At 44.8% G+C, this 27,219-nt stretch overlaps 1 protein-coding gene across 1 annotated transcript in view; it reads right to left on the bottom strand.

Moving 5' to 3' along the window:
- LOC124622840 (hemicentin-2-like) overlaps window positions 1–24,628 on the bottom strand; it is a 180,548-nt gene extending 155,920 nt beyond the window's left edge. Inside the window, exon 1 of the mRNA XM_047148632.1 lies at window positions 24,613–24,628. Within this exon, the coding sequence (XP_047004588.1) occupies window positions 24,613–24,628 (16 nt within the window). The remainder of the gene's footprint in view (window positions 1–24,612) is intronic.
- Window positions 24,629–27,219: the final 2,591 nt, after the last annotated feature.

The following is a 27,219-nucleotide window of genomic DNA, read 5'->3' on the forward strand; positions in this document are numbered from 1 at the left end:
CTGCTAGTCTCGCTAGCGGGATGAAAGCAGAGCTCACCATCTGCAGCATCGTCGACAGGACTGACTCCGGACCTTTGGTACAGAGCCGAGTGGAGGGTCTGAATCAGAGGCTGAGACGGTTCTGCGACCGTGTGGGCTGCCGATTCCTCGACTTGCGCCATAGGGTGGTGGGGTTTCGGGTTCCGCTGGATAGGTCAGGAGTCCACTACACGCAACAAGCGGCTACACGGGTAGCAGGGGTTGTGTGGCGTGGGCTGGGCGGTTTTTGGGTTAGATATCCTTGGGCAAGTACAGAAAGGGCAACAGCCTCAATGGGTGCAGGGCAATGTCAGGACATGCGGGGACCAAGCAGCAATCGGTATTGTAATTGTAAATTGTCGAAGCTGCGTTGGTAAAGTACCGGAACTTCAAGCGTTGATAGAAAGCACCAAAGCCGAAATCGTTATAGGTACAGAAAGCTGGTTGAAGCCAGAGATAAATTCTGCCGAAATTTTTACAAAGGTACAGACGGTGTTTAGAAAGGATAGATTGCATGCAAGCGGTAGTGGAGTGTTCGTCGCTGTTAGTAGTAGATTATCCTGTAGTGAAATAGAAGTGGATAGTTCCTATGAATTATTATGGGTGGAGGTTACACTCAATAACCGAGCTAGGTTAATAATTGGCTCCTTTTACCGACCTCCCGACTCAGCAGCATTAGTGGCAGAACAACTGAGAGAAAATTTGGAATGCATTTCACATAAATTTTCTCAGCATTTTATAGTCTTCGGTGGAGATTTCAATTTACCAGATATAGACTGGGACACTCAGATGTTCAGGACGGGTGGTAGGGACAGAGCATCGAGTGACATTATACTGAGTGCACTATCCGAAAATTACCTCGAGCAATTAAACAGAGAACCGACTCGTGGAGATAACATCTTGGACCTACTGATAACAAACAGACCCGAACTTTTCGACTCTGTATGTACAGAACAGGGAATCAGTGATCATAAGGCCGTTGCAGCATCCCTGAATATGGAAGTTAGTAGGAATATAAAAAAAGGGAGGAAGGTTTATCTGTTTAGCAAGAGTAATAGAAGACAGATTTCAGACTACCTAACAGATCAAAACGAAAATTTCTGTTCCGACACTGACAAAGTTGAGTGTTTATGGAAAAAGATCAACGCAATCGTAAAATGCGTTTTAGACAGGTACGTGCCGAGTAAAACTGTGAGGGACGGGGAAAAACCCACCGTGGTACAGCAACAAAGTTAGGAAACTACTGCGAAAGCTAAGAGAGCTTCACTCTAAGTTTAAACGCAGCCAAAACCTCTCAGACAAACAGAAGCTAAACGATGTCAAAGTTAGCGTAAGAAGGGCTATGCGTGAAGCGTTCAGTGAATTCGAAAGTAAAATTCTATCTACCGACTTGACAGAAAATCCTAGGATGTTCTGGTCTTACGTGAAATCAGGAAGTGGCTCGAAACAAGATATCCAGACACTCCGGGATGATGATGGCATTGAAACAGAGGATGGCACGCGTAAAGCTGAAATACTAAACACCTTTTTCCAAAGCTGTTTCACAGAGGAAGACCGCACTGCAGTTTCTTCTCTAAATCCTTGCACAAACGAAAAAATGGCTGACATCGAAATAAGTGTCCAAGGAATAGAAAAGCAACTGGAATCATTCAACAGAGGAAAGTCCACTGGACCTGACGGGATACCAATTCGATTCTACACAGAGTACGCGAAAGAACTTGCCCCCCTTCTAACAGCCGTGTACCGCAAGTCTCTAGAGGAACGGAAGGTTCCAAATGGTTGGAAAAGAGCACAGGTAGTCCCAGTCTTCAAGAAGGGTCGTCGAGCAGATGCGCAAAACTATAGACCTATATCTCTGACGTCGATCTGTTGTAGAATTTTAGAACATGTTTTTTGCTCGAGTATCATGTCGTTTTTGGAAACCCAGAATCTACTATGTAGGAATCAACATGGATTCCGGAAACAGCGATCGTGTGAGACCCAACTCGCTTTATTTGTTCACGAGACCCAGAAAATATTAGATGCAGGCTCCCAGGTAGATGCTATTTTTCTTGACTTCCGGAAGGCGTTCGATACAGTTCCGCACTGTCGCCTCATAAACAAAGTAAGAGCCTACGGAATATCAGACCAGCTGTGTGGCTGGATTGAAGAGTGTTTAGCAAACAGAACACAGCATGTTGTTATCAATGGAGAGACGTCTACAGACGTTAAAGTAACCTCTGGAGTGCCACAGGTGAGTGTTATGGGACCATTGCTTTTCACAATATACACTCCTGGAAATTGAAATAAGAACACCGTGAATTCATTGTCCCAGGAAGGGGAAACTTTATTGACACATTCCTGGGGTCAGATACATCACATGATCACACTGACAGAACCACAGGCACATAGACACAGGCAACAGAGCATGCACAATGTCGGCACTAGTACAGTGTATATCCACCTTTCGCAGCAATGCAGGCTGCTATTCTCCCATGGAGACGGTCGTAGAGATGCTGGATGTAGTCCTGTGGAACGGCTTGCCATGCCATTTCCGCCTGGCGCCTCAGTTGGACCAGCGTTCGTGCTGGACGTGCAGACCGCGTGAGACGACGCTGCATCCAGTCCCAAACATGCTCAATGGGGGACAGATCCGGAGATCTTGCTGGCCAGGGTAGTTGACTTACACCTTCTAGAGCACGTTGGGTGGCACGGGATACATGCGGACGTGCATTGTCCTGTTGGAGCAGCAAGTTCCCTTGCCGGTCTAGGAATGGTAGAACGATGGGTTCGATGACGGTTTGGATGTACCGTGCACTATTCAGTGTCCCCTCGACGATCACCAGTGGTGTACGGCCAGTGTAGGAGATCGCTCCCCACACCATGATGCCGGGTGTTGGCCCTGTGTGCCTCAGTCGTATGCAGTCCTGATTGTGGCGCTCACCTGCACGGCGCCAAACACGCATACGACCATCATTGGCACCAAGGCAGAAGCGACTCTCATCGCTGAAGACGACACGTCTCCATTCGTCCCTCCATTCACGCCTGTCGCGACACCACTGGAGGCGGGCTGCACGATGTTGGGGCGTGAGCGGAAGACGGCCTAACGGTGTGCGGGACCGTAGCCCAGCTTCATGGAGACGGTTGCGAATGGTCCTCGCCGATACCCCAGGAGCAACAGTGTCCCTAATTTGCTGGGAAGTGGCGGTGCGGTCCCCTACGGCACTGCGTAGGATCCTACGGTCTTGGCGTGCATCCGTGCGTCGCTGCGGTCCGGTCCCAGGTCGACGGGCACGTGCACCTTCCGCCAACCACTGGCGACAACATCGATGTACTGTGGAGACCTCACGCCCCACGTGTTGAGCAATTCGGCGGTACGTCCACCCGGCCTCCCGCATGCCCACTATACGCCCTCGCTCAAAGTCCGTCAACTGCACATACGGCTCACGTCCACGCTGTCGCGGCATGCTACCAGTGTTAAAGACTGCGATGGAGCTCCGTATGCCACGGCAAACTGGCTGACACTGACGGCGGCGGTGCACAAATGCTGCGCAGCTAGCGCCATTCGACGGCCAACACCGCGGTTCCTGGTGTGTCCGCTGTGCCGTGCGTGTGATCATTGCTTGTACAGCCCTCTCGCAGTGTCCGGAGCAAGTATGGTGGGTCTGACACACCGGTGTCAATGTGTTCTTTTTTCCATTTCCAGGAGTGTATATAAATGATCTAGTAGATAGTGTCGGAAGTCCCATGCGGCTTTTCGCGGATGATGCTGTAGTATACAGAGAAGTTGCAGCATTAGAAAATTGTGGCGAAATGCAGGAAGATCTGAAGCGGATAGGCACTTGGTGCAGGGAGTGGCAACTGACCCTTAACATAGACAAATGTAATGTATTGCGAATACATAGAAAGAGGATCCTTTATTGTATGATCGTATGATAGCGGAACAAACTCTGGTAGCAGTTACTTCCGTAAAATATCTGGGAGTATGCGTGCAGAACGATGTGAAGTGGAACGATCATACAAAATTAATTGTTGGTAAGGCGGGTACCAGGTTGAGATTCATTGGGAGAGTCCTTAGAAAATGTAGTCCATCAACAAAGGAGGTGGCTTACAAAACACTCGTTCGACCTATACTTGAGTATTGCTCATCAGTGTGGGATCCGTACCAGATCGGGTTGACGGAGGAGATAGAGAAGATCCAAAGAAGAGCGGCGCATTTCGTCACAGGGTTATTTGGTAACCGTGATAGCGTTACGGAGATGTTTAACAAACTCAAGTGGCAGACTCTGCAAGAGAGGCGCTCTGCATCGCGGTGTAGCTTGCTCGCCAGGTTTCGAGAGGGTGCGTTTCTGGATGAGGTATCGAATATATTGCTTCCCCCTACTTATACCTCCCGAGAAGATCACGAATGTAAAATTAGAGAGATTAGAGCGCGCACGGAGGCTTTCAGACAGTCGTTCTTCCCGCGAACCATACGCGACTGGAACAGGAAAGGGAGGTAATGACAGTGGCACGTAAAGTGCCTTCCGCCACACACCGTTGGGTGGCTTGCGGAGTATGAATGTAGATGTAGATGTGAGCGGTCCGGTGCCCTTCTCAGATCAGAGCATGTTCAGTGCGAGTAGTAATCTGGGAAGTGCCGTCATATGGCGAGAGGGAGCAATACATCCAAAAACATTGTCGAATTTGTTGGTTTTTGTGGCGTCGATGTTTTGGTGTAGGGAGGCATCGACGTACTGGCCTTCAAATATTTGAATGCAGTGCACTCACAAGTGAGCGTTATTGTGACACTGTGCTCCTTCCCCTAATGTCCGTATTTTTCGGGGCGTGCGACCGCATCGAATAGCGCAGCTGGAGGAGCTCTCACGACTAGTGGATGTTCTGGGAATGGACTGGACTGCCCGTTCACTCGACTTAAATCCCACTGAGCACGTGAGGCATGCGGTGAGAACATGTACTGTACGTCAGAAGGCACCACTTGTCAACAGCGCTCGTGGAGGCATGAGAACCCCTACACACAAGAACTCTTTACTATACTGGTGGCCAGCACGGGAGTACGTTGCAGAGAACGCACTGCGGTTCGTTGTAATCAAATGGCTCAAATCGCTCTGAAAACTATGGAACTTAACATCTGAGGTCATCAGTCCCCTAGAACGTAGAACTTCTTAAAGCTAACTAACCTAAGGACATCACACACATCCATGCCCGAGGCAGGATTCGAACCTGCGATCGTAGTAGTCGCGCGGTTCCAGACTGAAGCGCCTAGAACCGCTCGGCCACCGCGGCCGGCTCGTTATAATCGCACATCGTGTTAAGCACCATGTCCCGCCTTTTGCAGTGTTCAGGAGACCACCATATATCGTCACAATTATTGTCTTTGAATAGAAGTGTCATTTCTATTCGTCTCGCAGAGTATTTCCATCAGTTACCTCCTGTAACAGTACAGTAGTAGTTCTTTCTATGTATGGTCCAACTTTCATCGGGGTACGTTACTTGATAATGACATATCCGTTGAAAGTTACTTCTTCCTTAAGCTTTCCAGGCCAATGTATTTAGTCTCTCAGTAAACAGCGAACAGTGCTTGTGGTGAGGGAAGTGCCTTTCACAAAGAGAACGCATTAACTGCCGCACAGACACACTAGGATTCTTGCCCATTTAGCGATGCAGTGCAGCCTGGGTTGATTTATGTAAATTCAGTTGATATGCGTTTCTGGCCTTTGCTGTATAAGTGGCTAACCTGTAGACCCCCGAATCTTTAAAGAATCGAACTCACAACAGCTTTGGACTTCCGATTGCTTTAAAATGAGTTAATTAGTTAAATATTTGACATTAAGCATCTTTGCGAGGAAAAGTCTCGAAAAGGTTTGATATTATATTTAAAGTTCGTTGGAGGTCGCTGAGTGCTCTAATTATGAAACACTGAATGAATATATTCTCGGTGACTTCCCCTCCGTTTTAAGGAGAAGCTAACTTTCCATTCATCTCAACGTCATATCTCCGGAGCAGTGTGTTGTACAATGAAATAACTTTGCAGGCACATTAAGTTGTATATGTTGATTATGTCTGCAAAAAATTGTAACGAAGAGAGGCAGCAGTAAAGAAGCAATAAATTAAAACGTCGTGCATGATCCTGAAGTTTTGTGGGATGCATTGCGATAATGTAGTAAGCGATAAACTGGTTTCCTTCCCTTCATTTTTGTGAGCGCGTAAAAATTTCATAAAGGTTTGAAATCACATTTAAGTTCTGTTTGAAGTCACCAAGTACTCTCACTCTAGTCGTGAGCAACTTTGCCTCAAGACAGACAGACAGTTTCTAACCGTAATGCTTGTCATACTGTGTTAAGCCCATAACGTAGGATTACACCTCTTAATGCGTACGTTATGACAGCTTTTATTTTTTTTAATTTGCTCAGTAATTATATGAAATATTGAAAGTCGTATTCTTATCGCCCCTGGAAGCCGTTACATAGGCAACCTGAACCGGTATTTATTAACCATGAACCACGAACCACAAACAGCGTTAGTCGCTTAGTACGAGGATGGTTTGAAAAGTTCTCAGAACGGAACAGAAAAAAAGTACTTACTTCACTGCAGCTTTATTTATTTATCAGTGTAGTCTTCTTGTAAATTAATGCACTTGGTCTAACAATGTTTCTGTACGTTGATCCCATCTCGAAAATAAGTTTCCTCCAGGCCTTCAAAATACACTCCTGGAAATTGAAATAAGAACACCGTGAATTCATTGTCCCAGGAAGGGGAAACTTTATTGACACATTCCTGGGGTCAGATACATCACATGATCACACTGACAGAACCACAGGCACATAGACACAGGCAACAGAGCATGCACAATGTCGGCACTAGTACAGTGTATATCCACCTTTCGCAGCAATGCAGGCTGCTATTCTCCCATGGAGACGATCGTAGAGATGCTGGATGTAGTCCTGTCGAACGGCTTGCCATGCCATTTCCACCTGGCGCCTCAGTGGGACCAGCGTTCGTGCTGGACGTGCAGACCGCGTGAGACGACGCTGCATCCAGTCCCAAACATGCTCAATGGGGGACAGATCCGGAGATCTTGCTGGCCAGGGTAGTTGACTTACACCTTCTAGAGCACGTTGGGTGGCACGGGATACATGCGGACGTGCATTGTCCTGTTGGAACAGCAGGTTCCCTTGCCGGTCTAGGAATGGTAGAACGATGGGTTCGATGACGGTTTGGATGTACCGTGCACTATTCAGTGTCCCCTCGACGATCACCAGTGGTGTACGGCCAGTGTAGGAGATCGCTCCCCACACCATGATGCCGGGTGTTGGCCCTGTGTGCCTCGGTCGTATGCAGTCCTGATTGTGGCGCTCACCTGCACGGCGCCAAACACGCATACGACCATCATTGGCACCAAGGCAGAAGCGACTCTCATCGCTGAAGACGACACGTCTCCATTCGTCCCTCCATTCACGCCTGTCGCGACACCACTGGAGGCGGGCTGCACGATGTTGGGGCGTGAGCGGAAGACGGCCTAACGGTGTACGGGACCGTAGCCCAGCTTCATGGAGACGGTTGCGAATGGTCCTCGCCGATACCCCAGGAGCAACAGTGTCCCTAATTCGCTGGGAAGTGGCGGTGCGGTCCCCTACGGCACTGCGTAGGATCCTACGGTCTTGGCGTGCATCCGTGCGTCGCTGCGGTCCGGTCCCAGGTCGACGGGCACGTGCACCTTCCGCCGACCACTGGCGACAACATCGATGTACTGTGGAGACCTCACGCCCCACGTGTTGAGCAATTCGGCGGTACGTCCACCCGGCCTCCCGCATGCCCACTATACGCCCTCGCTCAAAGTCCGTCAACTGCACATACGGTTCACGTCCACGCTGTCGCGGCATGCTACCAGTGTTAAAGACTGCGATGGAGCTCCGTATGCCACGGCAAACTGGCTGACACTGCCGGCGGCGGTGCACAAATGCTGCGCAGCTAGCGCCATTCGACGGCCAACACCGCGGTTCTTGGTGTGTCCGCTGTGGCGTGCGTGTGATCATTGCTTGTACAGCCCTCTCGCAGTGTCCGGAGCAAGTATGGTGGGTCTGACACACCGGTGTCAATGTGTTCTTTTTTCCATTTCCAGGAGTGTAGTTGTCAACTCCGGCTATCAATTCTTCGTTTCAAGTGAATCTTGGCCCATCAAGAAAAATTTTCAGTTCTGGGTTCAGTTCGGATCACATTAAGATATGTGAACACAAAACAAGCAGTCTCGCATAAAAAAATGGTTCAAATGGCTCTGAGCACTATGGGACTCAACGGATGAGGTCATTAGTCCCCTAGAACTTAGAACTAGTTAAATCTAACTAACCTAAGGACATCACAAACATCCATGCCCGAGGCAGGATTCGAACTCGCCACCGTAGCGGTCTTGCGATTCCAGACTGCAGCGCCTTTAACCGCACGGCCACTTCGGCCGGCCAGTCTCGCATATGCGGACGACTTAGTTGTGATGGCAGATTCCATTGAAAGTTTGCAAAGTAATATTTCAGAGCTAGATCAGAAATGTAAGGACTATGGTATGAATTTTAGCATCTCCAAAACGAAAGTAATGTCTGTGGGAAAGAGATATAAACGGATTGAGCGCCCAATAGGAGGAACAAAGTTAGAACCGGTGGACGTTTTCAAATACTAATGATGCATATTCTCACAGGATGGCAACATAGTGAAAGAATTAGAATCGAGGTGTAGCAAAGCTAATGCAGTGAGCGCTCAGCTACGACCTACTCTCTTCTGCAAGAAGGAAGTCAGTACCAAGACTTAGTTATCTGTGCACCGTTCAATCTTTCGGCCAACTTTGTTGTATGGGAGCGAAAGCTGGGTGGACTCAGGTTACCTTATCAATAAGGTTGAGATTACGGATATGAAACTAGCTAGGATGATTGCAGCTACTAGTAGATGGGAACAATGGCAGGAGGGTGTCCACAATGAGGAATGTTGTTGTTGTTGTTGTTGTGGTCTTCAGTCCTGAGACTGGTTTGATGCAGCTCTCCATGCTACTCTATCCTGTGCCAGCTTCTTCATCTCCCAGTACCTACTGCACCCTACACCCTTCTGAATCTGCTTAGTGTAGTCATCTCTTGGTCTCCCTCTACGATACGATTCTTACCCTCCACGCTGCCCTCCAGTACTAAATTGGTGATCCCTTGATGCCTCATAACATGTCCTACCAACCGATCCCTTCTTCTAGTCAAGTTGTACCACAAACTCCTCTTCTGCCCAATTCTATTCAATACCTCCTCATTAGTTATGTGATCTATCCATCTAATCTTCAGCATTCTTCTGTAGCACCACACTTCGAAAGCTTCTATTCTCTTCTTGTCTAAACTATTTATCGTCCATGTTTTACTTCCATACATGGCTTAACTCCATAGAAATACTTTCAGAAACGACTTCCTGACACTTAAATCAATACTCGATGTTAACAAATTTCTCTACTTCAGAAGCGGTTTCCTTGCCATTGCCAGTCTACATTTTATATCCTTTCTACTTCGACCATCATCAGTTATTTTGCTCCCAAAATAGCAAAACTCCTTTACTACTTTAAGTGTCTAATTTCCTAATCTAATTCCCTCAGCATCACCCGACTTAATTCGACTACATTCCATTATCCTCGTTTTGCTTTTGTTGATGTTCATCTTATACCCTCCTTTCAAGAGACTGTCTATTCCGTACAACTGCTCTTCCAAGTCCTTTGCTGTCTCTGACAGAATTACAATGTCATCGGCGAACCTCAAAGTTTTTATTTCTTCTCCATGGATTTTTATAGCTACTCCGAACTTTTCTTTCGTTTCCTTTACTGCTTGCTGAATATACAGATTGAATAGCATCAGGGATAGGCTACAACCCTGTCTCACTCCCTTCCTAAACACTGCTTCCCTTTCATGTCTCTCGACTCTTATAACTGCCATAACAGTCAACATTGTCAAAAGCTTTCTCTAAGTCTACAAATGCTAGAAACGTAGGTTTGCCTTTCCTTAATGTTTCTTTTAAGTCGTAGGGCCAATATTGCCTCACGTGTTCCAACATTTCTATGGAATCCAAACTGATCTTCCCCAAGGTCGGCTTCTACCAGTTTTTCCATTCGTCTGTAAATAATTCGCCTAAATATTTTGCAGCTGTGACTTATTAAACTGATAGTTCGGTAATTTTCACATCTGTCAACACCTGCTTTCTTTGGGATTGGAATTATTATCTGGCTTCTCTACAAATTGTAAATACCGTTTCGCTCCCTGTATTCGACCCCTGGCATCTTCAGAATTTTCTCACGAGATGGTAGAGTATTTTCAGGACTGGCTCTCCCAATGCTGTTTGTAATTCTATTGGAATGTTGTCTACTCCCGGGGCCCTATTTCGACTCAGGTCTTTCATTGCTAATTACTGATCAAATCTCCTTTTTCCCATCTTCGCAAATCATACGCGGGAACAACAGAGCCATGTCACCGCCACATCTCTCTTCCAAGAGCACTGACGTGGCATGTGTTTACAGGCAACAGTCCAATGAATATCATGTGTACAACTCGTTGCCCTAGAGCTGACCTTTCGTGGTGATTCCGAGAACTTTTCAAACCACCCTCCTAATATCTACGTGTTCCCTATAATGATTATGCAGTTCATTCAAATAGACGTGAAAATCATAAACAACATGTGCAGTCGGCTCCGCTCAGACGATCGACAGCGTCGGACGTGTTGTCGTCGATTCAGGCGTTGCACGCCATCAGTAAAGACTCTGGGAGAATGCAATCGAAGTTGAAGATAACAACATTACAAAGCAAATTAAATGTCGTACATCGTCATACTGAAACACGCGATGTAGTTCCACGCGCCTTCCAGTTTATGGAGAAAGAAACTGTGCTCAATGCTCCATTGAAACTAAACGAATTTCAGCTAGTGGCTGAAGCAACTGCTTGTGTAGTTTACTTCTGTTCGGCGAATCGAGAGAGAAATGGACATTTTCCACATTTCATAAGTGAAGGCCCAGATGATCATAGAAGGCCACTATACACAGTTTTAATAAGCAAGTCGTTCATCGCGTGATGAATAATTTCTGCATTAGCAATTAAATAAGACCGACTGTAAAGGGACTCCATTAAAAAGTTACAGTTTAATCAATTTTGATGGGTGTATAGGCACAATTTGTAAAATTGATTCGCATTCTAGGATTTCTTTGGATGAAGACGGCGAGTAATCGAGAAGTTCTCCAGAAATAAAGCAGTATCATGGCGAGACGTATTGCATAAGTAAAAATTGCCCGACAGTACATATAGGAGTGCCCTCAAGTTCTCTACATGGATGAAACGTTTGTTCGCACTTGTAACACAGCATCGTATGGAAGGAGTAACTAAGCAGTACAGGGTCTGTTGAAACCTGTTTCAAAAGGAATTGCAACTATCGTCATCCATGCTGGCAGTGAGGACAATTTTTTACATAATCCCTACGTAAGACCTATATCTGGCGAGAAACCGGGGATTATCAAAACGACACGGATTTCTCAAATTACAAGTATGAAAAGTGGCTGAGGAAGAGATGAACAATTTTCTACATAATACCTACGTAAGACCTATATCTGGCGAGAAACCTGAGATTATCAAAACGACACGGAGTTCTCAAATTACAAGAATGGAAAGTGGCTGAGGAAGAGATGGACAATTTTCTACATAATCCCTATGTAAGACCTATATCTGGCGGGAAACCGGGGATAATCCAAACGACATTGATTTCTCAAATTACAAGTATGAAAAGTGGCCGAGGAAGAGATTAATACCTAATTTGCTACCTCTGTACTCGTTATAGGTAATGCACCTTACTGCGATAAGCAACTGACTCGTGTTCCAACATCTAACTCCGTGAGATCAGACAAGGATATGCTGAGACCCGGTCATATCATTTATAAAACAGAGCGTTTTAACCGAAAGTAGTTATCTGTGAAACGATTCCCTCCATACCACCCACAACTGGATCCTATGGAGCTGATATGGGCAGGAGTCGAGAACGGCGTTTCTGAACGTTGTGTGATACTCAGAATGGACATGTTGTTAACACTTGTAGATAAAGAAATTGCTTCCATAACAAAAGAAGACAGGAAGATACTCTGTGAGCACCATAAATAAAACTGAAGAGTAGTATATTTCAAATGAACGTTTCCTGGACCAAGAGCTGGAAATGATCTTAAATGTGGGAAATGGTACAGATTCGAATAGTGAGAGCCATAGTGATGGAAGCAACACTGATGCCTCTAGTAAAGTTGATACGGAAGAGAATAGCAGTGGAGGTAAAACAAACAGGGTTACTGAAAATGAAGAAACGTAGGGTAAAGCATTTTCTAAATATGTTTGATGTGTATGGAAATGTTGACAGTGAAAGACCCTTAGCAGCTGATCGAACGACGACTACGTTGTTTGTAATGTGCAATAGTGTCTGCAGTTAAACATCTGTGTATGTCTGAACTGTGACGCTACTGTTTACGACCAAATTGTAAGTTTCACTTGGTTCTGCTTATAAAATAAACCAGCTTACATTTTCTTATCTATGCTCGTGCAGTCTCTGACGTCTTTGCTCGTCCGATACACAGCAGTACCTACCTCTTGCCACCCCCCCCCACCCCCACCAACCCACCCTTGCGTATTCCCCTACTGCGCATACGAGTGTCCTCCTGTGTTTGCGATTGCGTGAAGTGTACATTATCCGGGAAATAAACACTTCCGTGCGTGTCTGAGCAATACGTCGGAAGGACGAGTTGCGGAAAGGCCTGCATGTCTATGAAACAGTCTGCAGTCGCTCCTTGTGATCATTTCCAAAGTACATTAATAAAAATGTTCCTCAAGGTACCACCTAAGCACTATTGTTTTTGTTAATATGTATTTGTAACTTTCCAGTCAGTTCTTGGAAACATTTCTCTGTGGGTGAAGGAAGTAAAGAAGATTGACGTTTAATGCCCCCTCCATTTCAAGGCCATTAGAGGCGTAGTCTCCGTTTGTTGAACACGGAGAAGAAAATCGACCGTGCCCTATGAAAGGAGCCACGCCAGTATTCACTTTACTCGGTTTTGGATAGTCACGGAAAACCTAGATCTGGATGGTCCTGCGAGAATTCTTTCATATGGCAGAAACATTCACGTGGCCGATAAAATAGGAGAACTCAGAGTACAGAAAGCAAATAAAACCACCAGGGATTTTTATATTTGGTAAATAAGAAGTAAGTTATGGGTCGACACAAAGAAAACAAAAAGAAATTCGAAGTTGCAAGAGGGAAATTAATTTGGCAACATTCAGTGTCTGTTATGCTGCTTATTCGCTACAGACCCCGTTTCGCACCATTTTGCCACTAAGTTCTGCACTGCAGACTTCGATGGCGGTTTTACCAAAACACTTCGTCATTAAATTACAAAGCCATTCAGTAAGAGTCGCCTTTCAAGGTACTAGTTCTTACACCAAGCACGGATTCCCGGTTGATAACCATACTACGGTCTTTGGCTGGTAAAGTGAAGGCATCTCTGTGGTCGATACTTTGAGAAGTATATTTGGCAGACCAGTAAGATCCCACGTGGCAAAGTCGAGTGTTAGTGTACTTAGATTAAGATGCGGTAATGTCCTCTATTTTCGTTTTTCTGCGGACGGCTTTCAGTTATGAGCATTCGGCGTTTGTGCTGTTCTGAATCTACATAAACGTCCGAACGGGCTTGTACCGCTTTGTATCGAGGTGAGGTTTTCCAATGGCAATTTCCTGTACTGTAAACTACAAGGATTAAGGTGACGTCATGCCATACTCGCACTACGTAGCGTAATATTTTTTCTTCGATACTTTCATGTCTAAGGATGTCCAGACTCAGCTTCCGTTGTTCAGAGAGTGAGATGCACATGACACTATGTCGGTATTTCCGTTGTCCATCTCTTCGGTTAGCGTTGGCGCTCTGTATATTACCATTGACATTACATTGCTCAGATTATTCTTTAGTGCACGGATTTGTCTTTTTTTCCCATTCTCCCGTATCGTGAAACTGTACATCGCGTGATCAAAGTATAAATTTGTTGCTTGCACTGCGTAGTTTATCTTCTTACTAACAACAAAAATTTCACTGAAGCACCTTCGATATGCTTTCATCCCTCAGTCTTTTGGAAGTCTGTAAAAATTTTTAACTGTTCACCGATGTTGATGTATGCATACTTGAGACACCACTAGGCTGACACATTTTTCAATGCATTCTGTGTTCAGCGGAATTGTTGGTCAAAAAGAAAAGTAACTGCTGACAATACATATATTTTGAAATTATAGTCTGCTTTCAAAGCCCGAAAGATAGTTAGTGTTGGCGAGACTTCGACACTTCGTACTGCTCCAAATTATGATAGACTTTAGGCTTTCACTGGGAGACTGTTATCATCATTGCACTTCATCTGCCTATAAAGAAGTGACACATAAGAATCAGGCTAGGACATTAGAAGGCGCTACCGTGATCCTGGATTAATTCAAACGTTCTTTCAAACTCCACTTTTCTTTCTCGTTGTGCAATGACAGCATCTCCTACTCTTGAATATCTCAACGAAACGGTGGTCAGCTAACGTTAGTGATTAGTTTTGGGTCAATGCTTTGAGTGAAAGAGCAATATTTTCAGAGCATTTTACAAAAGTAACAAACTTTATGTATTCAGTTTGGTTGAACAAGAAGTAGGAGGCTTCGAAGCTCTTGTGCAAGCAGTTCTGCACACGTTTCCCACGACCCACGCATAACACCCGACACCGGACACGCACGCTTTTATAGTGAGCACCATTATTGTGTTTCATTCAACTGGTCGTTAAATACGTCTGCTCCTCTCACTCATTCAAACGAAATGACGCAGCACAGTACTCGAAACAGAGCTTGTAGGGAGATGCACATATGCAGACATGTGACAGCTGCCAATTTGTGTACTGAAATCAGGGTTTCCAGCTTTTTCTGTGACGGGGAGTTCTCCTGTTCATTAACAAACGTCCGTGGCGCGTCAGTCTCATAAATATTTTCCGGGCCTGTTTTATTTTGTCCGTTCCATAATTATTTTCTTTCGTTTCTGAGGGAAAAGGCGGATAACTTGGTCTGACACAAAAGAAGTGAGACTGTTACTGCAAATTACTGTGCTTACCAAATATGTGCGAAAAGTGGTCTCATTTGAGTCGACACACGCCTCAATTCGTCACTTTCACCACAAAAAAGTATTTTCGCGTTCGTCTTACGGAATGTTGCGAAGGAGCGTAGCCTTTCTTTGCTTCTAACGAGTCTCATAAACGTCTGTAGTAGACTGCTCGTTTATCATTACTGCGACGACCTTGCTTGTCGTATCGCAAGAACGCAGTTTGAGGTAGAATTAAGGCATTCTATGAGAGAGAGGCGCACAGTAATCCAAATATTCAGTTTTCTCTTGGCGGACCTATTAAGTCCCTTTTTGCGTAATCTCATTACTTTCCGTGAAGGACACCCACAGTAACGAAACTTTTGAAAGCGACACTCGTGCTCTGGATCGGCGCTTAACTCACTGTCTCCATTTGGTAACATGCGACACAGCGCCACCAGCACTGAGGTCAGCACTGTAACAAGGAAAATGTAGCTGCAATGTCGCGTAACGCCATCAGATCTTTTAGGTAATATGGCCTTGCTCGCAATCTCACCTTTAACCGTGTCATTCGGTCTGTTAAAAACGAAGGCCTTTATTTACCTCAGTTAATGAAAAGCGTTTCGCGCCTTCGTTTTCAAGTTCATGAGACTGATAAATGGCGCGGCTGGACGAACGATTTGTCATTCATTATCGTAAGGGCTTTCCGCCGCGTCGAGATATAACGCGATAAATAAATTATATGGACGTAGCCATAATTACCAGGCGTTCCTGCTGCAAGCGAGAGAATGCTTAACAGCCTAGTTGGCGCTTGCCTCTGAAAGCATCTGAATTCGCCATTGTCCACTCGCTTCTTCCGGCTTTTGCTCGTGACAGAGAGTAAAGGAGACGTTTCGCAATACTAAAGATACCCTGACTCGCAGTCTTTCATTGTGTCCGAACTAACGCTTGGTACACGTTTCTAACTTCACGCATTTCTTGTACGACTAACATGCTACGTAAAAGGAAATAATGGTATAACAATTCTGCAGACAAACTCCATTTTCCGAACTATCATTTTATCTACTTTCTATGAAAGGGAGGCGAATGACAAATTCAAAACTCAAAAATTAAACTTTCAAAATGCCTTTAGTAGCCAAATGCATTGGTGGCCGCAGCGTCTTGACAGATAATTGACAGAAGTTACATGAAAGGAGGGGACCAACATGTTGATAGCTCTTGAAACTCTTGTTGAGGGTTTGCCACGAAAGTTGAATAAAACTGCAGTGGTGTCGCTCTTTAACTGTACTGAACTGGGTTTCACTGGCCTCGCATGAATCTGGTAATATACGAGCATTTACTGCGAGTAGCGAGCCAGGAGATAATGCGGTATATATATTCTGTACAAGTATTCCCAGAACAGAGGAACGAAAACGTTCCTAAATCCCTTCGTACCTAGTTTTTTCGCGGCGTTTGCTCTTCTCTCCTTGCGCTGCCCGTTCGATGTGCCCTGTAATAATTACTATCTAACAAGTGGCGGAGCCACTCACACAAACAATGTTAATTTAGCGTGGTGGGATTCAGTAAATTCTGTTGAAACACACGCAGGGTTCTGCTGCACTATTCACGATCAACATCTTCCCACATGACGTAGTCATTATTTGCATTCCAGTCACGTAAACCGTTGTGGAGGCTGAAATAATATTATCCCATTCAAATACGCGCAACACAGTACCCACATGAAATTCAAAGCTACAAAGGTGGTTTATAAGTTGACGAAAGCCACTGTTCTTTCAGTTACTACCAAACAACTGTTTTATTCATTAGACGAGCGTCCGCATGACCGAACCTGCACGCGGATGCTTCAAAAGGTCGATGCCCCATATACGAAACGAAAAAGTACCTGAGCTCGTGGCATTCAAACAGTTCAACAGAATACATTTTTGTTTCACTTGGAACTTGTAATTACAGTCAGCCCAGTCCACCTTAATTTGCCGTAACCGACCCGATATTGTTCGTTATTGACCTCCCAGAACGACACATGAGATTTAAAATCGTCACCTTTTAGATATATATTAATATTGACCCATGAACACTGATGTGAAACGTAGAACTTGTATGACAACGTTCTTAATTACATCACAGTAAATTGAGAAATAGGTGATGCAGCAGCGCCTAACACGACAGCCACTATGAACTACTAACACGCTGTAGCCACACGAGAGAGGCGACTATCGATAGGTCAGCGATACAACAGTACGCATACAGACCGCTGAACTAAAATATGGAAACACCGTCAGTGCAACACATTACCACTCCTAATACAGTAATCATTTACATCTACATCTGTGTATTTATACTCCGCAAGCCACCCAACGGTGTGTGGCGGAGGGGACATTACGTACCACTGTCATTACCTCTCTTTCCTGTTCCAGTCGCGTATGCTTCGCGGGAAGAACGACTGTCTGAAAGCCTCCGTGCGCGCTCTAATCTCTCTAATTTTACATTCGTGATCTCCTCGGGAGGTATAAGTAGGGGGAAGCAGTATATTCGATACCTCATCCAGAAACGCACCCTCTCGAAACCTGGCGAACAAGCTACACCGCGATGCAGAGCGCCTCTCTTGCAGAATCTGCCACTTGAGTTTGTTAAACATCTCCGTAACGCTATCACGGTTACCAAATAACCTTGTGACGAAACGCGCCGCCCTTCTTTGGATCTTCTCTATCTCCTCCGTCAACCCGATCTGGTACGGATCCCACACTGATGAGCAATACTCAAGTATAGGTCGAACGAGTGTTTTGTAAGCCACCTCCTTTGTTGATGGACTACATTTTCTAAGGACTCTCCCAATGAATCTCAACCTGGTACCCGCCTTACCAACAATTAATTTTGTATGATCGTTCCACTTCAAATCGTTCCGCACACATTCTCCCAGATATTTTACGGAAGTAACTTCTACAAGTGTTTGTTCCGCTATCATATGATCATACAATAAAGGATCCTTCTTTCTATGTATTCGCAATACTTTACATTTGTCTTTGTTAAGGGTCCGTTGCCACTCCCTGCACCAAGTGTCTATCCGCTGCAGATCGTCCCGTATTTCACTGCAATTTTCTGATGCTGCAACTTCTCTGTATACTACAGCATCATCGGCGAAAAGCCGCATGGAACTTCCGACGCTATCTACTAGGTCATTTATATATGTATTGTGAAAAGCAATGGTTCCATAACATTCCCCTGTGGCATGACAGAGGTTACTTTAACGTCTGTAGACGTCTCTCCATTGAGAACTACATGCTGTGTTCTGTTTGCAAAAAACTCTTCAATCCAGCCACACAGCTGGTCTGATATTCCGTAGGCTCTTATTTTGCTTATCAGGCGACAGTGCGGAACTGTATCGAACGCGTTCCGGACGTCAGGGAAAATGGCATCTACCTGGGAGCCTGTATCTAATATTTTCTGGGTCTCATGAACAAACAAAGCGAGTTGGGTTTCACACGATCGCTGTTTCCGGAATCCATGTTCATTCCTACAGAGTAGATTCTGGGTTTCCAGAAATGACATGATACGCGAGCAAAAAAACATGTTCTAAAATTCTACAACACATCGATGTCAGAGATATAGGCCTATAGTTTTGCGCATGTGCTCGACGACCCTTCTTGAAAAGTGGAACCACCTGCTCTCTTTTCCAATCATTTGGAACCTCCCGTTCTTCTAGAGACATGCGGTACACGGAAGTTAGAAGGGGGACAAATTCTTTCGCGTAGTCTGTGTAGAATCGAATTTGTATCCCGTCACGTCCAGTGGACTTCCCTCTGTTGAATGATTTCAGTTGCTTTGCTATTCCTTGAACACTTATTTCGATGTCAGCAATTTTTTTGTTCGTGTGAGGATTTAGAGAAGGAACTGCAGTGTGGTCTTCCTCTGTGAAACAGCTTTGTAAAAAGGTGTTTAGTATTTCAGCTTGACGCGTGTCATCCTCTGTATCAATGCCATTATCATCCCATAGTGTTTGGATATGCTGTTTCGAAAGCGGTTGGGATTCAAAACAGCTTCCTGTAGTTTTGGAACTGATAATGACAAGACCTGCATGGTTTTCAAGGGTTTATTATACCATTCTTCCTGCAAAGTAGTGGCAATTTCAGGAAACGACGGTGACGGTGGCTAGCAATTACGCACCATCACTTCAACGTAGAATGCCGAAGCTCAATAATGTTAAGATCTGATCACTGTGGCGGCTAGGGGACACAATTCATCCTCGTGCATACACAACCAGACGGGGACGTAGCGAACTGTGTCAAAACGGACCATGGCGTCTTCTGAAGCAGCATCACAATTGGGGAATTAATGCTGTACCATGGGATGGACGTGATCAGCTAAAATGGTCACATAATCCTTTGCAATGCAACGTTGCAGAATAACCAAGGGGTCCTTGGGATACCACGACATGGTTACCATGGTCATCACCGAACCGCCGCTATATTTCACTCTAGGAACGGATACTCGACCAGAAATTGGAAATAGTGTGCAAGAAGACTCATCCGAGCAAATGAATATCTTCTATTGCTCCACTTTCAAGGTTGTATGGCTTCAGCACCAAGTTTTCCTTTTACAGGTCTTTGCATCACTGATGAGCTGTTTTGGAATTCATCTCGCCACGTAATTTCTTACTTATAGAGCTCCTTTCGTGTTGTTTTGGTGTTGGCAGTGTTCGTGAGTGCGTAGTTTAGTTCTGCAGTGGTTTTTGAAGATGTTGTCGCCTTAGTTTCCGTCACAGTTATCTCCTTTTACCTCCGTCAGGATCACTCGACACAAAATTTCGTACGCTTTGTGACTGATCGTTACATTTTGCCGCCTTCCCTGTACGCGATAAACACTGACGAAAACATTTGCAGTCAGGGCGCGTGGAACAACCACGAGAGTGTTTATGCTGTCATACGAAATTGCACTCTAGACCATCAAAATGCAGTTAATGTAGAGTAATGAAATTTTGGGAAAACATTTGTCAAGATAACATATTTAAGTAAGATCACAGGTTAATGTAAGCACGAGATAAGCCACTGCAAATATAAAATTCTAGTACATTAATACGCGGCGTAACCGCCAGAATGTTGACTGCAAGCGTACAAACGTGCACGAACAGTACTGTACATGTGCTGGATGTCAGTTTGTGGGATGCAGTTTCATGCTTGTAGCACATGGTCGGTCAGTACAGGGACGAATAACGATCATTGTTGGTAACGCTGGAGTTGTAGTCTGATGAGGTACCATATGGGTTCGATTGGAGACAGATCTGGTGATCTCGCAGGCCAAGACCACTTGACGACGCTCTGCAGGACATGTTGGGTTACCACAGCTGAATGTGGGCAAGCGTTACCCTCGTGAAAAACATCCCCTTGAATACTCTTCAGGAGTGGCAGCATAACCAGTCGAAACACCGGACTGACATACCAATTGGCAGTCTGGGTGCGTGGAATAACCACGAAGGTCCTCATGCTGTCATACGAAATTGCACCCGAGACCATAACTCCAGGTATAGGTCCAATATGTCTAGCACGCAGACAGGTTGCGTCCAGGTCCTCAAGTTGCCTCCACCTAAGCAACATACGGCCATCACTAGCACCGAGACAGAACCAGCGTTCATCATAAAACACAATGGCTACATTCCTGCCAAGTCTTTCTGCAGGATAGCAGATGGAACATTAGACTTCTTGAATCCCTATTACACGACCTCGTTCATTGAGGTGTCGGTAACGGCGTCTGTTTCGCCTTAAAAGCATTCTTGACCAACATCAAATAACCTACTTTGACCTAGTAGATACTGTCGGAAGTTCCATGCGGCTTTTCGCGGATGATGCTGTAGTATACAGAGAAGTTGCAGCATTAGAAAATCGCCCGAAATGCAGGAAGATCTGCAGCGGATAGGCGCTTGGTGCAGGGAGTGGCAACTGACCCTTAACATAGACAAATGTAATGTATTGCGAATACATAGAAAGAGGATCCTTTATTGTATGATCATATGATAGCGGAACAAACTCTGGTAGCAGTTACTTCCGTAAAATATCTGGGAGTATGCGTGCAGAACGATGTGAAGTGGAATGATCATATAAAATCAATTGTTGGTAAGGCGGGTGCCAGGTTGAAATTCATTGGGAGAGTCCTTAGAGAATGTAGTCCATCAACAAAGGAGGTGGCTTACAAAACACTCGTTCTACCTATACTTGATATTGCTCATCAGTGTGGGATCCGTCCCAGGTCGGGTTGACAGAGAAGATAGAGAAGATCCAAAGAAGAGCGGCGCGTTTCGTCACAGGGCTATTTTGTAGGCGTAATAGCGTTACGGAGATGTTTATCAAACTCAGAGCGCTGTTTTGACCTTGTCCAATACTTGTAACGTATGGAAGACATTTCACGGGTATTGGACGTCGTCAAATACAACAGAGCAGCCAGCGAGCTTGGCTAGTGTCTGCATTTATGTTGAAGCATGCATTTCTTAAGGTTTTTCCACACTTTCCTGCATCTCCTGCATTTATAACGCCGGCACAAAGTTTGTGTGCTTACAAAATCAACACTGTTCGGAGGGAAATACTTTTAATATTCTATATCACTACCATTTACTACGCTAGAAACAGTAATAAGTTCGATGAACTATGGAACTATTCAGCACAGTGAAATCCTTTGATTAACATCACGATATGAAAAGAAGACTGCTGACAGCAGTTACACTGGACTGCTAAGCGTAATATCCATCCCCAGAACCCGCTGTAAACTGTTAGAGAATGACGAACAACGTAAGCAATACATTAACACTAAAATTGCTATGGTTAGCCAGAGTAACTAATTAAGAGGTATTAAACTCTACTGATGACAAAAGACTCTTACATTGCAACCTGACTAAAAGCAGGGACAAGTTGAAATGACATATGCAGATGCATCAAGAATAGTCGAGGCTTTCGCCGTGATAATGTGCTAGCCCCAAAGCTGGAAAGTATATGGGCGACCACGGTATCCACTGCGTATTCGAGAGCACCACATACTGATAAAAAGTAGTTCATTTGTGCTGCTGGAGAAAGACTATCACTTATGTAAATTGCTTATCATATTGTATTTATTTTCTTGACGCTGAAGTTAATCAACGTGTAACATGAAATAACTCAAAATTAAGCTCTTATGGGTAAGCACTTTCTTAGTTCATTTGGTAATGGAGTGAAGCTTGGAGAGGGGGGGGGGGGAGGGGGGGGGGGGTGAAGACTGTAGAGGAAGCTTAAGTGCAGTTTCAAAAGGAAATAGGTCGCAGTAGTTATGTAAATATGAAACAAATTACACAAAATATTGTGTGGAGGCTTGCAACAAACCAGTCTACGGTCAGTTGAGCAAAATAACAGCAACAAATTTCCACGCAGCTGTAACAAAAATATGTGGCCAAACTTTCAGGAAACATTCCTCACATGTAGAGGAAGAAAATATGCTGTATTAACATAGATCCAGTAACGCTTTATTTCCATGTTAGAGCTCATTTCCACTTTTCTTCATAATCAGATTAATCCTAGCAAACACACAGCAAAAAACGTATCAGCACAGAGTGAAACGGTTACCTAAGTGAAGTGTTCGAAACGCCCACCGTTAGCTATGTTACATGCATCAATCGGCCTTCGCTTTGAATCGCTGGTGAGCTGTTGTATAGCTGGGGAATTGCATATTGTTTCACATCCTTCCACAAATCTAGGAGGACTCTGTACATCTTGTAAGGGGTTCCGTACAGAAAAGCTTTCACATGCCCCCACAAATAAAAGGGTAGCGATTTTTGCCCGGTGAGCGTGGAGGCCAAGAAAGTGGTTCGCCAATAACTGTCATCTGTCACAGAATCTATTATTTAGAAGCATATCGACAAAATGCATAGGAAGTCCATAGTGTATGACGTACATATTTTGTCGAATTCGTAAAGGAACATGTTCTAGCAGAATAAATGAACAGAGTATTCTCTAAGAAAACAAGGTAAGTTTTGCCGCTGAGACTGGATGGAGGAACATGAGACCCTAAATAATGATCAACAACGATTCTGGTCCATACGTTGACAGAAAATATTTGTTGATGATGTGACTGCGCAATTTCATGAGGATTCCCGGTAGCGCCTAGGCGCTCGTTGTCTTATCCGATCGCAAGGAAGCGAAGACGCATACGTGAACAGCACATCTGCACCAAAGTGAGGGTTGACACATTGTTGAATGAGCCATTGGCAGAATGTACCCGTGCAGGAAAATCAACTGCTGATAGCGCCGCACTGCCTGCACCCACTAAACTTCGTACAAATACCGTGGGTTCTTATGTAGCCACTGTTGCCACCTGTTACGATTTTGTAGTGATTGTCCCTACTTTTACATAATTGTCGCTCGTCCCTACATGACTGTGACTGGACTATGTATAATGGAGTTGTATTTTTGTAGTACAGTAGTGGTGTGAGAATGAAAAGAAACTGACGAACATCAGTAAGGCTTACATATTAGATATATTAAGCGCTAACTTCAGTTTGAAGTTTCTCGACTTTAGACTTGCCAAAGGTGATAATGTATCGACTTTTGACTTGCCAAGGTGGAAACCCAGCATGTAGTATCCTCCAGACAGTCATGTGGTCAACATTACATGTTACAGCTAATTATCTCTCCCTGAGACTAGGGTCTTCGTCAATTGCACGATGAAGTTCCTCTTCAGGTGAGGCAGTCTCGTCGTTCTAGCGCCCCCTCCCCCTGCCCCCCTAGTCACAAGTAGTAGGCTCGAACATCCCACGCTCCCAAAGACGACGATCAGTTGCTTCGAAGGTCATCCTCTCGGGGTATCGTCGTTCAGGAAATATCTGCAGATACGAGTGTCGTGCGCCATGGCCATTACCATTTGATTACCCGTAGAGGAGAGGGGCGTCTGCTAACTCCTCATTTGAGTACACTTCCATTATAATGCACCATCCATCAAGTCCGTGATGATCTCTAAAACGTTAATTCTGGGGGCTTGATGCCATTAGAGCAATGAAGTCTCTCGCATGTAACTCAAGCATCGAAGTGAATCACATTTTAACATTATCTTTGTCCATAGGTACAACAAGCACTGTGAAACGTATCAGGCTGCAGCCAGCCTCGTGTTTCATTCTCCTTATTGCTCAGCACACTTAATCCATCTAAATGACAGATCAAATTAATCAGTAAATTTCTGTGTGTTTGAAAGAAATTGGTATTAACCGTGAGGGTGGCTGATTATTCTAGAGGATTTCCTTTAATTTCCTTTAATTCTAAAGTGAATGTTTAATTAATTCTCTAAGTTAGCGCGGGGTCAAAACATGGCCCGTATAATTTCTGCCTGCGCTGTCACCTGGCCTCATCTAGCGAAAATATTGGGAATGTTGCAGCCATGACATACAAAATTCGTACAGGATGATAGGCGCTTGGTTCAGATTGATCAGTCACTCTCTGGTGACTTATCGGCCATAATTTTACTCTTTAGGATTATGTTTCTCTTTACTCACTAACCTTTCGATGCAGTCATCTTCAACCCTTCAGTTCTGCGATTCACAGTCCGTTAAGACGATTTCTTGTCCGTCCGGTCTATTTTATGATATTCTTTCCAGTCCTCTCCCTCTGAAGATCCACAGTTACGACACACTCATGTACGCACTCATTTTCCCATGATGAATATTTGACCCTTGTTTCATCGGAACAGTCATAACAATAAACGTGAATAATCTGTGACCTTGTTTCATTATAGCAGCTGACAGATTCCATCACCACTCAGTACTTACGTGCATGTAAGTGGCAAAAGAGATCGACTAGAACCTCCAGTAGCGCCTTGCAAATGTCGGTGAACATCATAACATTAAAATTTACTTCAGTCTAACTAAACGTAATCAAATGGGTATTCTGATCATTTCATGTAAGAAAACGTTTTATATAAATCTGGTAGGTACTGTTTGTTCCCCGTGATTAACGTGATCAAGAGCAGAAACATAAAATGTGCTTTGACACGGAAATAAAACTTTTTCGGTCCAGTTGACATGTGATACATTTTCTTCCTCTATGTGTGCGAACTGTTTGCTCAGAGTTTGGTCATACCTATTTGTTACGCTCAGCACAACGATTTAAGTAATATTGGAGCTAATTCTACATGAAGGATATCCTGTATTATGCTATTGAAATGACATCCCTGGACAGTGAGAATGGCTGTATGAGTACCGTTTCCAATGCGAAATAAATACTAGGAAGAATTTTAGTTTCTGATAAACCTCTGCACGTACTTTATTTAATCGAGTAATACCGACCATCTGTAGGACAACTTGTAGTTTGTAGCACAGGAGAAAAAAATGCCTCCATGGAGCAATTCTTGCACTGAAAGAATAGAAATCCCTTCACCAGGTGGGAGCTGTGGGGAATAAACGAAAATTGGTAGGCGTGTTTCTGTATATCAGTTTCGTGCCAGTCGCATAAGTGACGCTAGGAGCGCCACTACGAAGATGGAAATCACTTTTGCTTTAAATACGCACTTTAACACTCGTGAGCCTTAGTTACCTTCGAGATTGGACGTGGTGAGTTGATGTTACTCAAGAATGTCATTAAAGTGACAAAGCCGCCATTATCAACAGCCCACTGAGCTCGAGCCAGATCGTGTAACAGGGTAACAAAAACTGGACGTTCCTTCGGCTATTTTATAGAAAGACTTGGTATTCATGTAGCCACTGTATATGGCTGTTGGCAGCAACGGTCACGGGAAGGTATTATCGCAAAAATACCGGTCTCCGGACGGCCACGTGGCACTAGCGAGAGGGAAGACCGAAGTGTTCGGCGTATGGCTGTGGAACACAATACCGCACCAGCAGCAGCAATTCGAGCAGTAGTTGGACCACAACGACACAACAAAATTTTACAAATTGGTTACTTCAATAACAGATCGGAGCCACACGCCCTGCCGTGTGCATTCTATTGACCCCGGACCACTGCCATATGCGAATTCAGTGGTGTCAAGCGAGATCTTATTGGAGAGTGGAGTAAAATGTTCAAATGGCACTGAGCACTATGCGACTTAACTTCTGAGGTCATGAGTCGCCTAGAACTTAGAACTAATTTAACCTGACAAACCTAAGGACATCACACACTTCCATGCTCGAGGCAGGATTCGAACCTGCGATCGTAGCGGTCGCCCGGCTCCCGACTGTAGCGCCTAGAATCGCACGGCCACCCCGGCCGGCAGAGTGGAGTAGCGGTCTGTATTGTTTCCTGAGGAAAGCCAGTTCTTCCTTGGTGCCAGTGATGTCCTTAGGCTGGTTAAAAGTAGGCCATGTGAGCACGTGTAACCTACCTGTCTGCGTGGTACCTGGATTTATGGCCTGGAGTACGATTTCGTATGACAGTAGGAAGACTCTTGTGGTTATCGCACACACATCGACTACAAATTTGTACATCATTCTGGTGATTCGATCTGTTGTGGTGCCATTCATGAACAGCATTCCAGTGGGTGTTTTCCAACAAGATAACGCTCGCCCACATACGGGTGACAAGCTCATCAGAGTGTTGAGATGTTTCCTTGACCTGCTCAGACCTGTCTCCAATGGAGCACATACGTTATATCATTGGATGACGATTCCAGTACTACCCACAACCAGCATTAATCGTCCCTGCACTGACCAACCAAGAGCATCGGGTACGGAACTCGATCCTAGAAGCTGACATGTGGTTCCTTTACTACACAATGGATACATGTTTTTATGTTTGTATTTAACATTCTGACGCATAGACTGCTTATCAATTTACTAGCATTTCCCATTTGGAATGGCTTATCTCGCGCTTACGTTAACCTGCTGTCTTGCAACGTTAATCTGTTAAATGTGTTACAAAGACGGATCTATTCCCGAAATTTAATTACTCTATGTTAATTATTTCTTGGTGATGGTTTTTTTCCGTCAGTGTATTTTGACTGGTCTTTGCGTGAAGCTGGGTTAGTATAGGAAGTGCGTCGTTTTAGTGGACGTATTCGCCGCTTGTAGCCGGGGAGAACAGAACATAACTCCAACGGCTGTAGATTGGGACTGGAGACGCTTTGGTGTTGCTCCGCTGTCTGAGAGGCAGTCACTTGTGCGCGGGCATCGG

This window comes from Schistocerca americana, chromosome 7 (assembly GCF_021461395.2).
Source record: "Schistocerca americana isolate TAMUIC-IGC-003095 chromosome 7, iqSchAmer2.1, whole genome shotgun sequence".
In the NCBI taxonomy this organism is placed as follows: Eukaryota; Metazoa; Arthropoda; class Insecta; order Orthoptera; family Acrididae; genus Schistocerca; species Schistocerca americana.